Raw genomic sequence first — 18,172 nt, 5'->3', positions numbered from 1 at the left:
AAGGGCTCAGGGTAGCTTACAAAGACTATATATAAAATATATATTAATAGAAAAAAAGGCGAAAGATTTATGCGATTTGAAGAGAAACCAGAGCATTACTAAAATGAGAAGGTACAACAAAACAAACTTCCCCAAACCCCACTAAAGGTAATCCATCCACCTTTCATATCTTCCTGCCCAACTCTACCTTGATTCCCAACTTACTTCATAAAAGAAAACAAAATCCCCACTCCTGCCCATACTCCCTCCCATCCCTATCTACTCTTATTCCCCAGCCTCCCCTACTCCCAAGCCATACCTCCCTCTGTGAGCAGGCTCTGGGTGTTCTCAAAACTGCTTCCCCTCAAAAGAAACATATTATTCAATTAGAACAGGCAATACAAAAAAACCCACCCTGTCCCTACTGAAGGGCAATACCAAAGCACTCCCTTGAACATCATCTTTCGGCAGCATCCACCCCAGGCCAGCCTGTAGCCCCTTTCAAAGCCTACAGGCTGGGTAGGTCATTGCTTTACAACTCAGCTGAAAATTACTCCATAAACTTTTATACTGCCAGCCTACAATGAAAAAGCACTTCATGCAATCTGTAAACTTAGTCACAAAAAAAGAATGATTTATGGATCCGGAATTCTGAAACAACAAATCAAAAGATTTTCTTATTTGAATTCCTCGGAGATATACTCACAAAACTTGGTGCCAAATTCTTACTATGGGATTAATTTAGTATATAAAGGCTGTTACATGGAATATGCAAATTTATATAATGGACTGTGTAATTATAGAATATATATTCTTGTGTTATATGCTATATATGTTTATACAAGTTCCATGAAAAAATTAGCAAGCTGAGAAGTAACAGCCTAACACAGTGTAACTTCAACATTTTGACTTGAATTTAATTATATGAGCTGACAAATTATGCATCAGTGTTTTACTGGAAGTTTAATCCTTTTAATGTGCTTTTCCATTGTTATGTAGAGGAAGCAGAGGCCAACCATTTAACGTGACCAATAATACACACTTTCATAGCTTTTTAAAAATAAAAAAGTCAAACAAATATAGTGGATTTCTAAAATATTTTATTTGGTCTTTTTTGTAACCTACCTTATAAAAATGTAATATACAAAAATTGTCAGAAATAAATCTAAGTGTGTAACAAAGCAAGTTTTGTTTAATACATTTTTTTTCCAGAAAGCTTTATCTACAGGCTCAGGAGCAGTAAACATTCAGCCTATTAAAAACAATCTTCGTTGTTGCACTCTTATTATGACGCAAATGTATTGTTGACTCAGATGTATTGTTTTTGACACAAGTGTATTGTTTTTGAGTTCTTCATTACAGTTTATGGTTAAGTTAAAATATCCAGTGCCTACTTAAAAAAAAATCCTTTCACAGAATACAATCAGCCTTGGTTACTCATCTTCAGAGAAGCGGATGTGCTGAGTTGACTGTTGTGCCTTTTCTAGTCTCATTCTTTCAGCTTTGGCAATCAACTGCAAACAAAAAAAAAATTAAAGTAAAAAAGGAAACCTGATTTCCAACGATGGGTTTATGCCCCAGTCATGGTCATGCTATTCATTAATTTACTAAATATCATAGAAGAAAGCAAATATTTAAACAACTAAACTAACTTGTAGATTCTCAATCTCATGATTTCTGTAACCCAAGGGCAGTCCTGATCTGCATTTCTTTAAGCAGTGCACCGGAGCAGTGCATCCAAAATGCAGGCAGACAGGAAGGAAGACAGATTTTCAAAAAAACCAAAAGACTTCAAACACAACACTCCAATAATTGTTAAAAGACTAGTTTGTTTTTTTTTAAAAGAAGGGTTTTTTTTAGCAGGCAGACAGGAAGGAAGACAGATTTTCAAAAAACCCAAAAGACTTCAAACACAACACTCCAATAATTTTTAAAAGACTAGTTGTTTTTTTTTAAAAGAAGGGTTTTTTTTAGCGATAAAAGCATTCAGACTTGTAATAACTTAAACACATAAGGATCAGAATGAAAGACAGGAATACCATGTTATTTGTTAAGAGTCAGTTAATGAAGATACTAAAGGCTGAAATCCAAAATGGGGACCATCTGCTAGGTTGGGAAAATAACACAATATTGTACTACTGATGACACAATCCTACTGACAACCCATCCATGTGATTCAGAGAAATGACTAGGAATCCTGAATTCAGATACCAGCTGTACCACTGACCCCTTTCTGTTCTTCTTTCCTCCTTGGTAAAACAAGGATAATTCCCATTTTACTGAGGTGCTGTGAATCAGTTCATGTTTGTAAAGCATTTAAAATAATGAATGTTAAATTGTGATATTACTGATATAATTTCTCTTCACCCATCAGTGTGACATGTTTATGGTTTAGAAATAAACAGGAGTTTTAGCATTTATAGAGGTAGAGACACCACTGCAGATTAGCATTGATATGAAATACAGCTTATGATGGTGCAGCTCCCTCAAAGAAACCCACGGAGGGCATGTCTCTATTTAAAAATTGCACTGGTATGACTTATAGGAATGTAACAGAAAAACAGCCCTGTAATGCAAAGATGACTGTGTGGCTATATTGTTTGAACCTATGCGATTACATTACTATCATTACACCAGTGCAAATTTATCTAATAGAGGGGGGGTGTAAACTGGAGTGAACAAAATCAATACTTATCTTCTTTAAAAGAACAAAGTACCAGGTAAATAAGGCAGTTACTTTTCTCCAAAGCAGGGTGACAGTACATACTGGGCGAATCTACATGTGCAATTAATGTGCATGAATAAACTGTGGAACAATCTGCTCTGCAGTAAACTACTCATGGGTGCAGCATCTACACATGTGCCCAGGACAGCAGCAAACTGAGCTGGGAAGAAGCAGTTTAGGCAAGGGATGCTCCTGCCCTGCTCGGCACCCCTGTAGCAGTCAAAGGGAGCTCCAGGCTCCAACCGTAGCTGCTCAGGTGTCAGCCCCAGACTGGCAGGAGGTATGGGAATCAGCCCTGGGTTCCGGCAGTGTGGCCCGGGGTCAGGTAGATGGGGAGTAGCCCTGGGCTGGCAGGGGGTTAGGCCCAGGCAGCAGGGGGCTGCGTCAGGTGGCAGAAGAGCTGGCTGGGCCATGAGGCTAGGCAGGAAGCAGGAGTGTGGCTCTCCCCTACCTGGGCTGATAGAGCAATTTAAACCTGGGTCAGTGTCTACACGTGTGTTGCTGTAAATAACTGCAGTAAGATAGTACTTGTATTTACAAATACTACCCTGCTGCAGAGTTTATTTCCTGTGGCCTAATAGCCCTGCATATATGGATGTGAGAAGTTTACCGCGGAGCTAATTAGTCTACTCTACAGCAAACGTCTCATGTAGACACACTCAGTGTGTCATCCTCAGATTACTTTCATAGAGCTGGAAGGGTTCTTGAGAGATCATCTCCCAAGGCAGGATCAACTATAGTTAAGCCATTCTTGATAAATGTTTATTTCACCTGTTCTTAAAAATCTTAATACTTTTTCCACAATCTGAACATGGGCGAGAAAGGAAACTAATAAGTATCTTTTAGAGCCCCTGCAACAACTAATTTAAAAGTGTCCACAGTGTGATATGCATTTATTTAAATAAACTAGAATGGAGATACCACATTCTCCACAGGAATCTGTTCCACTACTTAACTATTATTACAGTTAGAAAATTATTCCTAATGTTGAAACTAAATCTCCTTTGCTGCAGCATAAATCTATTTCTTCTCATCCTATCTCCAAGGGAGATGGAGATTAGTTTGCAGTCTTCTTGACCTTTTACATATTTTAAATGTTATCATGTCTGCCTCAGTCTTCCCTTCTCTGAACTAAATTAGCCCAAATTTTGCCTCTTGAATCATGCCTATTATCTTGCTTCTTGAATCATGCTCTTTAGACCTTTCAGGACTCTTTATAGTTGGTTCTTATTTTTATTGACATTTGGTACCCAAAGCTGCATCCAGTTCTCTACTTGAGGCCTTATCAGTGCTGAGTACAATAGCAGGATTATTTCATTTGTCATATATATGTTAATTCCATTTATATATCTTAGAAAGATGTATGCATTTGCTTATGATGTTGTTGACTCCTGTTCAATTATGAACCACTATAACCCCCGTATTCCAGTAAGTCTAATGCTCTTAAAGTAAATCTTAGACTTTTCTAGCAAGCATCCATCTCTCTCTACACCATTTTTAATATCACTTACCTGAAGAGTTAGCGGGTGCCAGGCAAACTGCAAATGGGAGCAACTAAGATCATTTGGAACCCAATGAGAGCAATACTTTGGTTGTATGCTTGCAGAAAAGCAAAACATCATGATGGCAAAGTCTTAAGAAAAGCTGGGGGTGTGGGCAGGGGGTGGAATTTGGACAACTATCTCTACCGTGTCAGGAGTAGAGATCCTGGGTTTTTTATTTTATATATAACTGATCCCAATCTATCGAACACAATGTTTTATTGATATATTTACAATTTTAAAGCAATATGGAAGCTTATCAGTGCCTCAATCATTATAATAAAATAAATTCTAAATACTTATAAATACTTTACATCAGTTTGCACAGCAAATAGTTTGGAAAAGTACTGACTTGACTTTGGGAAAAAAAGAGTTCCCCCGGCCCTCTTCATTCACCACTTAACCGCCCACGTGGGTCCAGCTGTGGCTGTCCCCCCCAATTGTTTTGTGGTTCTGAGCAGCCCTGATATGCTGGTGCCTTGCCCATGTTCATGCCATTTCCCCTTACTCCCAAGCCACAATCCCCGCAAGCCCTGTTGGTGCTCCTCACTCCCAACCCACAGTCCCCTGCACTCAGGCCCCAGCCTCCAAGTATGTGAAGAAGACGGTGGGTATGTAGAGAATGGGGGGGGAGGGTGTTGGGAAGTGAAGGGGGTGTTGGCACAGGGCTGCAGCCTGGCTGGATCAGCTTCAGGCTGAAGTTGTGTCTTTGACCCAGTGGACGGGACCCAACACAGGAGGCGTGCTGCCGCCAAGGTGAGGCATGGCAGCACAGAGTTTAGCCCTTGCTGCTGCTGAGCTGGCAGAGGGTGCCTCACCTTGGTGGCAATGGCATGGTGGTCCCTCACTCCTGTGCCCTGCCCCCCCCCCCACCACACACATGCACCTGGTACTCTCTGCTCCCTGTGTCCTTCTCCCCCCAGCCCCGAGCAGCCCCTTGCAGGTTGGAGCTCTGCCAGCCTGCAAGGAAATTACTGTTGCAGGGGTGCAGAGCAGGGCAGGAGTATCCCTGGCATAAACTGCTCCATGATTTTGTCTTTTAAAGGGGAAAATCCACATTTTTCCATGGCATATGGAAAACCTGGATCCCTTGTCATGAAGCACACTGAATTTCAGGCTCACACAAATAAAAATGTTGATCTCAGAGCACTTATAAAAGCTGACCTTTAACTGCAAAGGCATCTCAATCTTAACTTTAAGCTGAGCTGCTGCTCTGTCATAATGTCTAGTTTCTGGTGTTAATATGAGCAGCACTGAAGCAAGCACAATAACATGAATGCTAGCAATCACTTAAAATAACAAATATCAATCTGTAAGCCATATTGATGTAGCTTTGAAACACAGATTGAAGGTACCCCCTTCTAATATGAAGTAGAATACCTATACTTATGTACCTCTAAAGAAAAATATCTAATGATTTAGCTAATCATCTTGTAGCTCACAATGAAATGTGATTTAAAATCCTTTTAGAAGTGATATTGATTACGGAGCTGTTAATTTGTCGTCTTCAACTGTGCATCTTTGATTCATGAAAGATTTTATTACAATCATTTTCTTGCCGCCCCCCCCCCCGCCAAACTGTTGTCTTTAAAGAAACAAAAATAACTAACGCTGAAGGATCTCTGACATGAATGCTGGACAATTAAAATGAATATTAATGACTGAATAAAAAAATATTTTTTTTCAAAGTGCAGTTGAATCAAAGTCCATCAAAATGCAGGGAAAGGGTTAAAAATGTTATTTGACTTCACTTAAGCATTCCTTTCCTGATGGTTTGCTTAAAAATGTTAGCATTTAAATAGTCCCCACTAGGCTTTGAAGTTAACACCTCCTCATGTTGTAAGGTGATGGGAGAGGGGGAGGAGTGGGAGTTCACACCTTTGCTGCTGCTATTGTTAGGCAGAACTGAGACAGTTTGTTTGCAAGCCTATAAAGGTTACACATTACAAGCTACTTTACATCAGTTTGCACAGCAAATACTGTATTGAGTATCCACCCCCCCCCCCCCTCCCCCCCGAAAATACTTTATTGAGTCTCCCCCCCCCCCCCCCCGTTCGCCCCCCCACAGGAAGTCCATGGAAGATGATCTTTGGGCAAAAATATGAAACTTCTGATTTAAGCAAAAATAATGACATAATAGAAAATGGCAACAAAAAACACAAGGGTCTGCAGATATGAAATCTGTTCAGTTTAGACCTTGATGCTCCCATCAATACATACTGGTTTAAAAAACTAGCAGAAATATTTGTGTTCTTGTTTTTTTTCCTGAGGAGATGACACCTGTCCTTTCCATATACTGTATTTTTTAGACCTAACTCTAAAAGGACTCCACTAGTACACGCCTTTATCTCTACAGGAGCTAAGAAAATACATTTAGCTACCTGGGATAATATGTGCAAACTATGCTTTGAACAGGGTTTTAACCTGCAGAAAGAAATTACCGGGCAGGCATATGAAATTTTCTCTCTCATTAACATGGGCAACTACAACACTGAATATTATTTTTAATATATGCTGCCATTGTTCCTAGCAAATGTAATAGGAACTATTATTTAGGGCTGCAATCTGGGCTACAGACCATCAAAAAATACCTGAAACTCACTACCTCACTAAACTCCAAAGTTGTTTGTGACTAATTAAGATGACCAGCTGATTCCCAAGTTTTACAAATTAAAACAGTATTAAGAAAAGGGTCTATGCCAAACCAACTAGAGTTGGAGGAAGGGCCCCTTTTTATCAAAAAGCTTATATAACACTGTTCTCAACTATACAGTAGGCCCAATAAAAGATATCACCAAAGAACCACCAAAAACTCCAAAGCAACTGTAAAGATTTAATTTGCCATGGCTGACCATCATAGTCATAAGATATGATGTGAGACTGGAGCCAAGTGGTTGAAATCAGAGGTGCTCAGCCATTGACCCATAGCCAGATCTGACCTGCAGCTGCAGCATCTAGCCCATGAGACTCCCCAAGGGTCTGAAAATTTGGCAGTGGGGGAGTGGTGGCAGCATTAATTGCTGATTCCCTGCTGCCAAATTTCCAAACCCGTAGGGATCCCTGTGGGCTGGATGACATGGCTTTGTGAGCTGTATCTGGATGGGCCAGTGTGCTGGGTCAGTGTGCCCAGACTAACCTACATTCAGATCCATGTACAATATCCAGCCCAAAAAACTGGCCCAGTACTACTGATCTGGACCACAAAGCCAGGTAGGCTGAGCACCACTAGTCCAAAAAGATTCTACATGGATAAGGAAAAATTTTCTTGGGACACAAACTGAGGGAAACAGCCAACAGGTGCCTTCTAAGGACTTCTGTACAAACTCTGGCTGGGGGCCCTGAATGTGTCAGAGGTGTGTTTAGGGTGTCACAGTGCTCATAGACCAAATAACCTCAAACAGCCTTTGAGATTTGCCTAATTACACTAGGCCACTCTGACATTCAGAGATGTACAGAACTGAAAGGGTTCAAGAGGCAACTTAAAGCCACTTTTGTCTTTTAACAGCTAGAACAGGGAACATTTTTCATTAGTATTCATCACAAGATTTAAAAAATAAAGACTTTTTTTTTCAATCTTTCAATTTTTGAGCTTTTCAGATTCTCATTCCAAGATTCTCTCTCCATCACCATAAGGACTTTGAGTTTAGATTTTTATACAATTACATGACTCCATGAACGGAGGCTTTAAGAAAAGCCGAATATTGAGAGACTTGTTAAAATCCTTCCTAGCTTGCTCCTGCGGGCATAAGGCCAAGGGCAAGTGAAATTCAGGGGCATCTGAAACCCAAGCCTTTGGGCTTGGCCCTGCATGTAGGATGCCTGCCAAATAATTTGGAAGTATTTGAACCCAGTACTTGTTCATAGTAGGGCTACATATGGTTTTTGAACGATTCAAAGGATTTGGAACTGATCTGGCTAATTTGACCTGGAACATGAAAAAATTTCCAAAATGTATAAACAAACAAACAAACAAACAAAAACAAAATTAACTAAAATCCTGGGAGTTGGTAGCTATTGCTCTCTTATTTAGCAAACTCCTTAACTTTATCTATGTTTAAACTAATTTGAAGTACATTTTAAAACACTTAAAATGCTATTCAGACATCACATTATTGCATTAAATGGAAATCTGCCTTTAGTTTTGGAACCAGAGATCAGAATTCCCCAGCTATATCCAAAGGCAGCTGACAATAGGAGGATTGCTTCAGATCCTTGGTATCTAGGTGGGTAAGTAATTCATTTTCTATGGATTGGTCAATATAAGGAGGGCCAGGAAAGTAAAGAGGAACTAAATTCAAGGCATTAAGTTAATTTAAGTAAATTAAAGCAAGTTAAAAACTCTTGTGTGCTTAGATGCCCTCATTCAAAATAAGTTTTTTTGGTGGTTTGCTGGTAATTTAATCAAAGTGAACTATTTTGCTTCTGAATGAGTTCCTCCACACAGGGTTTTAAAGCACTTCAATACATAGGTAACTCCATGTCCTTACGTGGTTTGTCTTATCTTTTCTGAATGTCCCTGTTTAGGCAAGCCCTATATTTCACAATGGCAACCAAGAGTAACCAAGCAAGTAACTGTAAAAAAAAAAACAAAACAAGACAAAGTTTGGAAAAATCTTCCCTTCTGTCCATGTTCATGAACAGAATTACATTCTAACCTTTGCTATTCAGAAATAAACACATCCAGACACTACATGATAAGCAAAAAAAAAAAAAAAAAAAAAAAAGTACCTTCTCAGTGCCCCGTTTCTTTTCTCGAGGTTGGTTAAGCTTAGCCTGTCTGTCCACTAAGATCTTCTGCCAGTACCTCTGTTCGTGATCACCTAGATGCACAAATTCATGATAATACATTAATATAATCACACTATATAAAAGATTCAACTTATTACTGATGATGGCCATATATATCTGTTTAAACACATGTGAACAGCGTGCAAAATTTCTGTGGCTGAAACTGGACTCTTCTGTTCTTAACAAAGATAAAACTTATTATTATCACAATAATAATGCCCAGTCCTTACAAGCTGGATAGGGCCAGAATCAAGCTTCCTATATATCTTCAGTCAATTGTATGGTTAAGTTAGCTAGACACCCCAGCTATGACATTTTTTAGCTGAAAATTTTATAAGCTTCCCAAACAAATGAGTGTATGCATTGCTTATGCCCAAAATGCAATTTGGAAAATAGTCACATTAAGACAATTTTTTCACAAAAAACAATCACAGGCATTTCTCTTCATTCTTGGTTATTAGCTTGGCAAATTGTTTTCTACCACAAACTGAATTTGTTGGAGAACTTTTTAAAATGAACCATCCTAAAAATTTCTGAGCCAGTCTTCCATAAATATTTTTTGCAAATATTGTAAGTGTGTATGTGTATATACATAAAAACCTCTTACCAGTAAGGACTTCAAGTTTCCAACTGTTTTTAATCTGAACTTCTTTACATGCTTTCATTACAACCTGTGCATCTTCAGGTGTTTTAAAACGAACATGGCATTCTGTGTCTCCTTCCAGCATGTCCACATAAGCAACATTAGCTATCACTGCCAGAACATCCTGGGGTGCAAAAGTGAAGGTAGAAAAATAAGCCAGATCAAAAATAAAAAGGATTTTTTTTTGAGAAATCAAGCTGCAAACAGCTGTAGTATGGGAAACATTCTCAAAGCTCACCTTGCAGATAGTAAAAACACAAATTATATTTTAAAAACTGTATCTGGTACACTCAGTTAATGTGTAATAATGTGTAATGTGACTAATATGTAATGATTTTTATAAGAAAATACATTCTATTTACAGAGTTGTGCCCCTCAAGAACAACCTAGATAATATCTATTAATCGCCCAATCCTTCCAGCCTCACAACCGCTAGCCCTTGTTGACTACGTTTGTTGCAGAAGAGTAAGTTCACAATGGACCACTAGTGATTCGCTGTGCAAGGAGCTATTTTAACCCTAAAAACTTAACGTACTAAAACATGCTACATATACCAGTTTGAGTAAAATGGCAAGGTTCTTTGAGTAGATGTGATATCTTTCATTAGACCGAGTAGTTGGAAAAACTCAAAGAAGCTTACCTGCCTATGTCCTTAGACCAACACGGCTACAACCAAAAGCCCAGTTTGAGTAAAATATACTCACTTCCATTCTTAAAGTTCTCCATAAGTTTAGGACTGTAGATAATACGTAAAAACTGAACAATGGGTAATAGAATGTGTGATGCACTACCAGAGATAATGGGGATCATCTCCTTTTGTATGAACTGATTTGGCCTGAAAACTGACAGCAGCAGCTCAAGAAGAAAGTCACACACACCCTTTTAATAAAAACTCTACCTGCTATACCTGCTGTGAGGGAAATTAACCAGAAGCATGCATTCCCAGTCAATTTCATTCACAGCAGGTACCACAAGCAAGATGTTTTTATGCAACAATTACACACTACTTTTAACCCCCCAGGATACCAGGAAGAATCTTAAAACCCCACAACACTCTGTTTGGCAAAATCATGTGTGGTCCAAACAAAACTATTTCCTTATTAACTGTTGAATCTGACATAATATTTTCATAGAAAGTTATGCAGGTTACCAAAATTTACCTTTAGTCATCAACTACAGTATTATTTGATCTCTGAAAAGTGCCTGCTCTCAGGAATAGTACAAGAGAAAGTTTCAGTATGAAAAACTGAAATGTGAAAGTAATAATGTTGCATTTAGCATATAGTGTAGTGCCAGAATGGTGTTGTAGCCATGATGGTCCATAAAATATACGAGGCAAGGATTTTTGTGGGTGCTAGCTTTTACTGTACCAACTGCATGGTTGGGATAGATTTACAAGCTTCCAAATGCAAACAAGAATTGCACTGCAATCAAAAGCTTGTTTAAGTCTATCCCAACCATGCAGTTGGTTCACTAAGCAATAATACCCCCCAAAATGTCTTTACTTTTCATTTAATACAGGTGCACAAAGCCAGCAAAAGATATTCTGCACAGATCTGCCCAGTATCTACCGTGCATACAAGATTACAAAGACAGAAAGCTGACCAGCAATACCAAGCTTTCTATAAATCTCTAAAATACACAAGATCTTATTGCATTCTGCTTGAACATTTTATGAAATATCATACCAGCCTTGCTTATTCTGGAGTCAGACAAACTCTACAGTTAAAATTGGAAGTGACTTGCTAATTTTAGTCTCCATTCTAATTTTCACAAGTACTTCTTTTTCCCAGAAATTCTTCACGCTTGGTCTCAGACCAGAGATCTTTTTTTTTAACACTTGATGCAAATCAGACAGATAATTAGATTTACATACCTGAAAATACCAGTTCAGTCTAAGACAGTTTGATTTTGTCTATGCAAACAAGGCTAAACTTTGTTAGTCCTTTGACTGTGTTACTTGTAACACAAACTCATGGCATAATAAATGTGCAGTGCAGACAAACTCTGAATAGCCTCTCAGATATTAGAGTGATGAGTAGGTGGGGGAGGATGTCAGACATTCTCTCATTAATGTCTCCACTGCCCAGATAACTGCTTATAAATACCTAACTAGAGAAAGCTGATTTGGTTGAAACTATATCACTGCTTTGTTTTCAGCAAGAGATATGGGCTCTGATCTTGCAAAGATTTATTATGCACATGCCTGATTTTACACACTTGCGAGTAGCCACAGTGACTTCAACTGCACTGCTCACTGTGTTGTAAAACTTTAGTTACATTAATCTTTGCAGAAGCAGACTTTTTTCTGGAATAACTGATAGTGTATTTTTCTCCAGAACACTCTAGAACTGGATAAATTACTTCCATGTTAATTTGTCAGAAAAGCAGTTTCAGAAGGAATTAAACTATTTAATTATTCATTTAATCCAAAAGCATAAAAGGACAATTTTGGAAAGTCCATACAAATTGTGACATTTTTCAAACTGAAGTGTTACTAATTTTAATTTCTAAATAATATTTCTTCAAGAAAATTCCATCCCAATTTAAAAAAAAGTAAAAAACCCAGAAAACAAACTGTGACTGAATATTCTACAAAGCAAAAATTTTTCAATTGTTTGGTTACTAAACCCATAAATAAATTATTTAAATGACTCTAATAATTAAATAATAAAATGTTTTCCAATAAAAGAGCATTCAGCAATTAAACCTTCCAATATTATGAAAAAGTAAGGAGCAAGACCATAAAATTATACAAAACCCATGTACATTATAAGAATCAGTTTGCACTAAAACAATATATTATCAGGGCCAGGGTTTCTGAACCATTTCTGAAAAGGATGTTGCTTCAGAGTTAAACTATGGTCATCTACAGCATGTGACTATCAAGACACTGCATTTCCACAGTCTCAGAAATACGTATTATTTTCTTATCTCAACCAAAAATGTAAAAAATGTTTCAGGCTATATATGATAAAAAGAAGGTTGACATCTATCATTTCATAACACAGCAAAATTATACTGAGTTTTAGGAACCAGAATCAAATATCCAAAGCTGATAAGTAGAAGTTGAAACAAGCTTAGTTTATTAAAATGCACATAACCTTTTGGAACAAAAATAGCATGTTTATCATTGCAATTGTGATACACATTTTGTGGTATTTTATGATGATTTTCTCATACTGAGAACATTTTCTGGCTCCAAATTCCCTTTTAGGGAATAAACTCAATTAAATTAAGCTCCATCACAGTAATGAATTATTTGGGCAGCAGATTAGCTAAATAAAGATTGTAAAGAATCTAATCATAAAATAACAAGAACAGGCCAGTGCCGTAAATAAGTGCTTTTAACAGGTTTGTATTCATACCTACATTGCAAGGATGGTAGACAAGATTTTGGAGATAAAGGAGAGAATTACCTCCCACCCTGTCCCTCCCGAGTACATTCCTTTACATTATTGTCATGGTAAACTTGACTTCTCTCGAAGTCTTCTTTCCTATACCAAAAGACTTAATGACTTTTTGTTGTCAAATAGTTTCCCTCTACCTGGTTCTGCTTTCATGAAAGCTGCTATTAATGGTTGCTATTCAGAAATTTGTATACAGCTAGCTGACAAACAAAAAAAAAAATCAATTTGACTTGTTTAAATGGGATTCCAGTATTCAAACATTTTCAGGGCAGGAAAGGATAACAGCTCCCCTGAGGTCACAAAGGCATTACCTTGATGTGTTTCCTGCCTGGCAGGGGCTCAGTGCTAATGATCTTCACAATTACTCCACTCACAAACTGTGGTCCCATTGTACTAGCCTTTGCAGGGGGGCCAGACCCTTCATTGGTGGCTGTTAATTTGAAAAGGAAAAAGAGCATAATGAAATCTCACATTTATCAATTTGACAAATATGAGAAAAAACCACAAAGTTATACAAGCAATATAATAAATCTCATGATGATACAAGCAGTGGATGAAACAAGAGATACCAAATGTTGCTGGTATGGATACAGGGGTATAGGTTGTAGCAGTGTTGGTCTAAAGACATAGGTAGACAAGGTTCTTTGGGTTTATCTGATATCTTTTATTAGACCAACTCAAATAGTTGGAAAAATTCTTCTTTGCTTGTATGGATATATGCTTTTTAAACACACTGAACTCTATTTATTGGTGGGAGGATGAAAAACCTTGAGAAAGGGTACTTCATACCTTATACTTTGTCTATGTCCCTTCCAATTATGCAGTTGGTCCAATAAAAGATATTACCAACAAAAATCCTTGCCTCAGAAAGAAAACCCATTTCACCAAGTAATGGCACAATGAATGAATAAACCCTACATAATAAAGGGTTTTACATAAGTCCTTTACAATCTCAAACACAAGCGTGGGTAGAACATTTACATTCTTACTCCATTAGCTGAACCAAAACCTCTAGAATGAGCCCAAAGAGCCATGAAACAGGTTTCATGTTTCCAGGACAGTTACTCTGAATTATTACCAGAAAAAAATGTTTCAATAGATATTACTGTTAGGGTGAAGCATATCCTAATCTATTTTATTAAATTCTTGACATACAACAATGAAGAAAAGCAAGTTAACATTGTTGTCAAGATATGTGTTCTTGCTAATGTGCACATACAAGCAGAGCCTACATAAAGATTACTACAATGCTACAATGATTACTACTAAGTTGGTTTACTTATTGACTTACCATGATATAGTTAGAACTAAACTACAGAAAATGAATTTGAGGAGTCAAGAAGTGATCTTGTCTAATTCTTAATCTCAGTTGTTTATTCATTAGGCAAAAGTTAAAAACCTATAAATTAGTTAAATTTCACTTTAGTTCAGTTTATTTTTTATAAAACACAGCATCTAGAATAGCAAGGTGTTAACACTCCTTTTTTAGCCTCCCTTATGGGGTCAGACAAGTTACAAAGATTATAGATCTATTAAATATATAATGATTTCACAATTCTATTAAAAGCATCAAACTCTAAGAATGTAGTTTAAAATTCCATAACATGACACGTATAGAGCTGCCTAATAACCAAATGCACTCACCATTTTTTGTGTGAAGCTGTTTTTTGACACAGCTTTCTGTTTCCATCTCTTCAGCAGTCTCAGGTTTGATTTGGGACATTGTTTTCTTTAAAGAGGCCATGCTGGCTTTTTGAAGGGCCAAATATTCTTGCTTCAGCTCCAGCCATTCATTCCTATATAAGAGGATATAGGAATTAAAATATATCAATATATAACTTTATGTATAAAACAATCTAGGAACAATATAAAACAGGATGGTATCTAAACAGACATAAAACAAAAGTTTATAGGAGGAATGTGAAGCAGTGAGAATTTAATTCAGCTAGCGATCTTCCTTCCTTGTTCTTTAAAGGGCTCTGCTTACTAGACTTAGCTGCCTGAGGTTTTATGGGTATCTGTCTAAACTTATTTTTGTTCTATGCATTCTTTTCTACCTAAATGTCTCAAGTAAGCTCTACTAGAACACCTTGTGAATAATTAAGAATGACTGTTGAACTGAATATTCTTATTTCAGAAAGTATTTAGAATGCTTTGGTAAATAAGAAATATTCTCAATTTGAACTAGTTACAGACCATACACACTAAATCAGACTTGATTAGTTTACTGAATTAGTTCTCTGAACCCTGTCTAGTGTTACTTTATTAAGAATTAGTCATTTCTTCTCCAGGAGAATCACTGATTGAAAACCAACAATTGTTTAACTTGCTAAAAACCTACTGAGATAAGAACATTCCTTGCTATTCAAATGCATTAAAGTTAAAAAATAACACCACATGGAAGCAATTTATATATTTACATACATTTAACATGGAGATGTTTCTGCAAACAGCTAGAGCTTTGCTCTACAGAAACACAATGCCTATAGTGCCACTGTGAGAACGACTCATTGTTACCCTAATCTGTGCTATCAAACAAGCTGATAGGGGATTTTTTACAGAGGAGGATATCTTGTGGTAATGGTTTTAGCTGTTAACATTGACAACTATATACTTCAAAAAAGCATCCAGACTCAGCCAGGATCATACTCTCTCAGAGAGCAAAGACATTAAAATAACAAAAGAGCCATGTAATGATTCTTTTAAGATAAAAAGGCAACACCACACCATAGTAAGGTATGGTATAAATAGAAGCCTGAGAAGCCACTAGAGGAAGAGAAGCAAAGGAAGAGAAGACCATGGGAAAGAGCCAGGCAAGTGATCCAGTCTGTGGGTGTGATCATTTAATGGGTTAAGGTTTGGGAAGAATACTATGCTAGACAGTCTGTGTGTGTGTGTGTGTGTGTGTGTATATATATATATATATATATATATAATCAGCTATTTTTATATAGAAATATATTTTAAAAAATCATCACAATACTTACTGTTCTGAAAAGTGCCTTTCCACGCAATAATGAAAGGAACTATATATTTTTCCCCTTCTCTTGATACAGGAGGACATAGCATGCTAACAAAATGGACATCTAACAGTGTGATTTAAATGAAGTATGGTTTCCCTTCTACTTTAACATGGAGGTGCTTTCTGTGACTTATAAGAAGTAAGTGCTTCCATGTTTTAGTAGAGGTGAATCCTGTTCTCAGTCCTAGAATATCCAGATGGAAAAACATGAAATGAACATTGCCTCCATCTTTTTGTCTCAGGATTTAAACAAATAGTATAAGAGGAAAAAGAAGCCTTAGCTTATAAAATGTTCATCATGCAACAAAGCTCTAACTATTAGCTAAATTCTTTATTTTTACAGGGTGATTTGCTCTTTTGTTTATTGAAAAATTATTTCCAATACGGTACTGGTATTTTAAACAGCCTCCTTTGCTTTAACATGGAGGTACCTGCTGCCTAAAAAAAGTAAGTGCTTCCATGTTTCAGTGGTGGTGGTAGTTCCTAATATCTGTAAGACCTGCAGCTCACAGACCAAGAAAAATGTGAAAAAAATGTAAGAAAATGGTCCAAATTCCAGAAAACATCAACTTTTGAACCTTTCAAGATTTCTTCAGTCAACTGGTAACATTAGAAAATACTCTACACATAAGAATTTCATTTTGTACTTTTACAGTATAACTGCCTTCAGCCTCAGCTTAAAGGACCCCCAGAACTTTAATGTGGATGTACTTGCTTTGTTTCTGAAAAAGTAAGTGCTTCCATGTTTTAGTGCTGGTGAATCCTGCTCTCTCAACATGTAAAACAAATATTTCCTTCTCCACAGAATCTACATAATTTGTAGCACGGTATTTATGCCCGACCAAAACATAAAATATTCTCATTAAATCCTTCCCACATAAGGTAAGAATGATTTGGATATTATACATAAATTCACTAGAGTAAATACACACTTCTGGAAGGTGTTGGTTTATCGGTATTCAGGGTCACATACACAGCACAAGCTTACACTATAAAGGACCCCCTCTACTTTAACATGGGAGGTACTTGCTGGATGCTTGAAAAAGTAAGTGCTTCCATGTTTTAGTTGTGGTGAATCCTAATAACTCCTGCATGTTTATTCTACTTAAGACATTTTAAATTACTGAGAACATGAACCCAGCAGCAGATAATTTACCTTGCTACATGAGATTCAATGATGCAACATTAAATTTTTTAAAATGTAAAATTATCTTCTATATCTTCAACTACAGGCTGCTACTGTTGCTAATATGCAACTCTGTTACGTCAAAATTGGAATTGCACTTTAGCAATGGTGATGGACTGTAAGACACACAAGGACAGAGAACTGGAAGGAACAAAATGTAATTCAGTGTAATTCAGTGTGTTATTGGAGACAGTGAGAGATTCTCTCAAATGCTGAAAAGATGCATTAAAATTAAAATCTGTAGCTAAATTTTTTATTGGCAATAATATTATCAGTGTTTGCATGTTCCAAAATAAAGTATGATATATTAGAAACTAGTGGTATATAGTCATGTAAAAAGAACAGCAGCTTGATTTTCATGGGACATTTTGTGTAAATTTATTTGCCTCATCTGATATATTCACAGGGCCCAGAGTGGGAGGAGGATTGGGTTACACTTGTACCAGGGCTCCAAGCATGCCATCAAAAACAAGTATATTACCAATTCTCCCAAATTTTGGAGTACTGGGTGAGGGTCTACAAATATGACATTCTTTATAAATAATCACAATCTTATATAAGTATGCCATTAAAAACATATCTTTACCAATTCCCCCAAATTTTGTACCCACTGAGTCTACAAATATATGAAACATTTACAATCTTGACATGGACATATGTAAATTTACAAAGTTAAATAAAAAAAAATATTTTCTGAACCTTTATCAGCTACAAGCTAGTCAGGACACAGTTAGCCTGCAGGGATAACTGACCCCTGATTTACTCACTTTCCACATGAAAAAAGTCTCCTACATATTTGTGGCAATATGGTTGCCTAAAGGGAATAAACTAAAACCTTGAAAGTTAAATATCAAACACTTGAAGGTATGCAAATTCTA

The 18,172-nt window shown here is 36.9% G+C and overlaps 1 protein-coding gene across 2 annotated transcripts in view; it reads right to left on the bottom strand.

Moving 5' to 3' along the window:
* Window positions 1-1,067: 1,067 nt before the first annotated feature.
* The window catches only part of LARP7 (La ribonucleoprotein domain family member 7), a 32,994-nt gene continuing 15,889 nt past the window's right edge, over window positions 1,068-18,172 (bottom strand). For both annotated transcript variants that reach the window (XM_006025545.3, XM_006025546.3), the window contains 5 exons: window positions 14,731-14,882; window positions 13,398-13,516; window positions 9,641-9,800; window positions 8,974-9,065; window positions 1,068-1,493 (listed from right to left, as the gene is read on the bottom strand). In XM_006025545.3, the coding sequence (XP_006025607.1) occupies window positions 1,413-1,493; window positions 8,974-9,065; window positions 9,641-9,800; window positions 13,398-13,516; window positions 14,731-14,882 (604 nt within the window). In that variant the 3' untranslated portion in view covers window positions 1,068-1,412. The remainder of the gene's footprint in view (window positions 1,494-8,973; window positions 9,066-9,640; window positions 9,801-13,397; window positions 13,517-14,730; window positions 14,883-18,172) is intronic.

This window comes from Alligator sinensis, unplaced genomic scaffold (genome assembly GCF_000455745.1).
Source record: "Alligator sinensis unplaced genomic scaffold, ASM45574v1 scaffold861_1, whole genome shotgun sequence".
Classification (NCBI taxonomy): domain Eukaryota; kingdom Metazoa; phylum Chordata; order Crocodylia; family Alligatoridae; genus Alligator; species Alligator sinensis.
The sequence above is the reverse complement of the archived record's forward strand: the minus strand, read 5'-3'. Positions and strand labels throughout refer to the sequence as shown.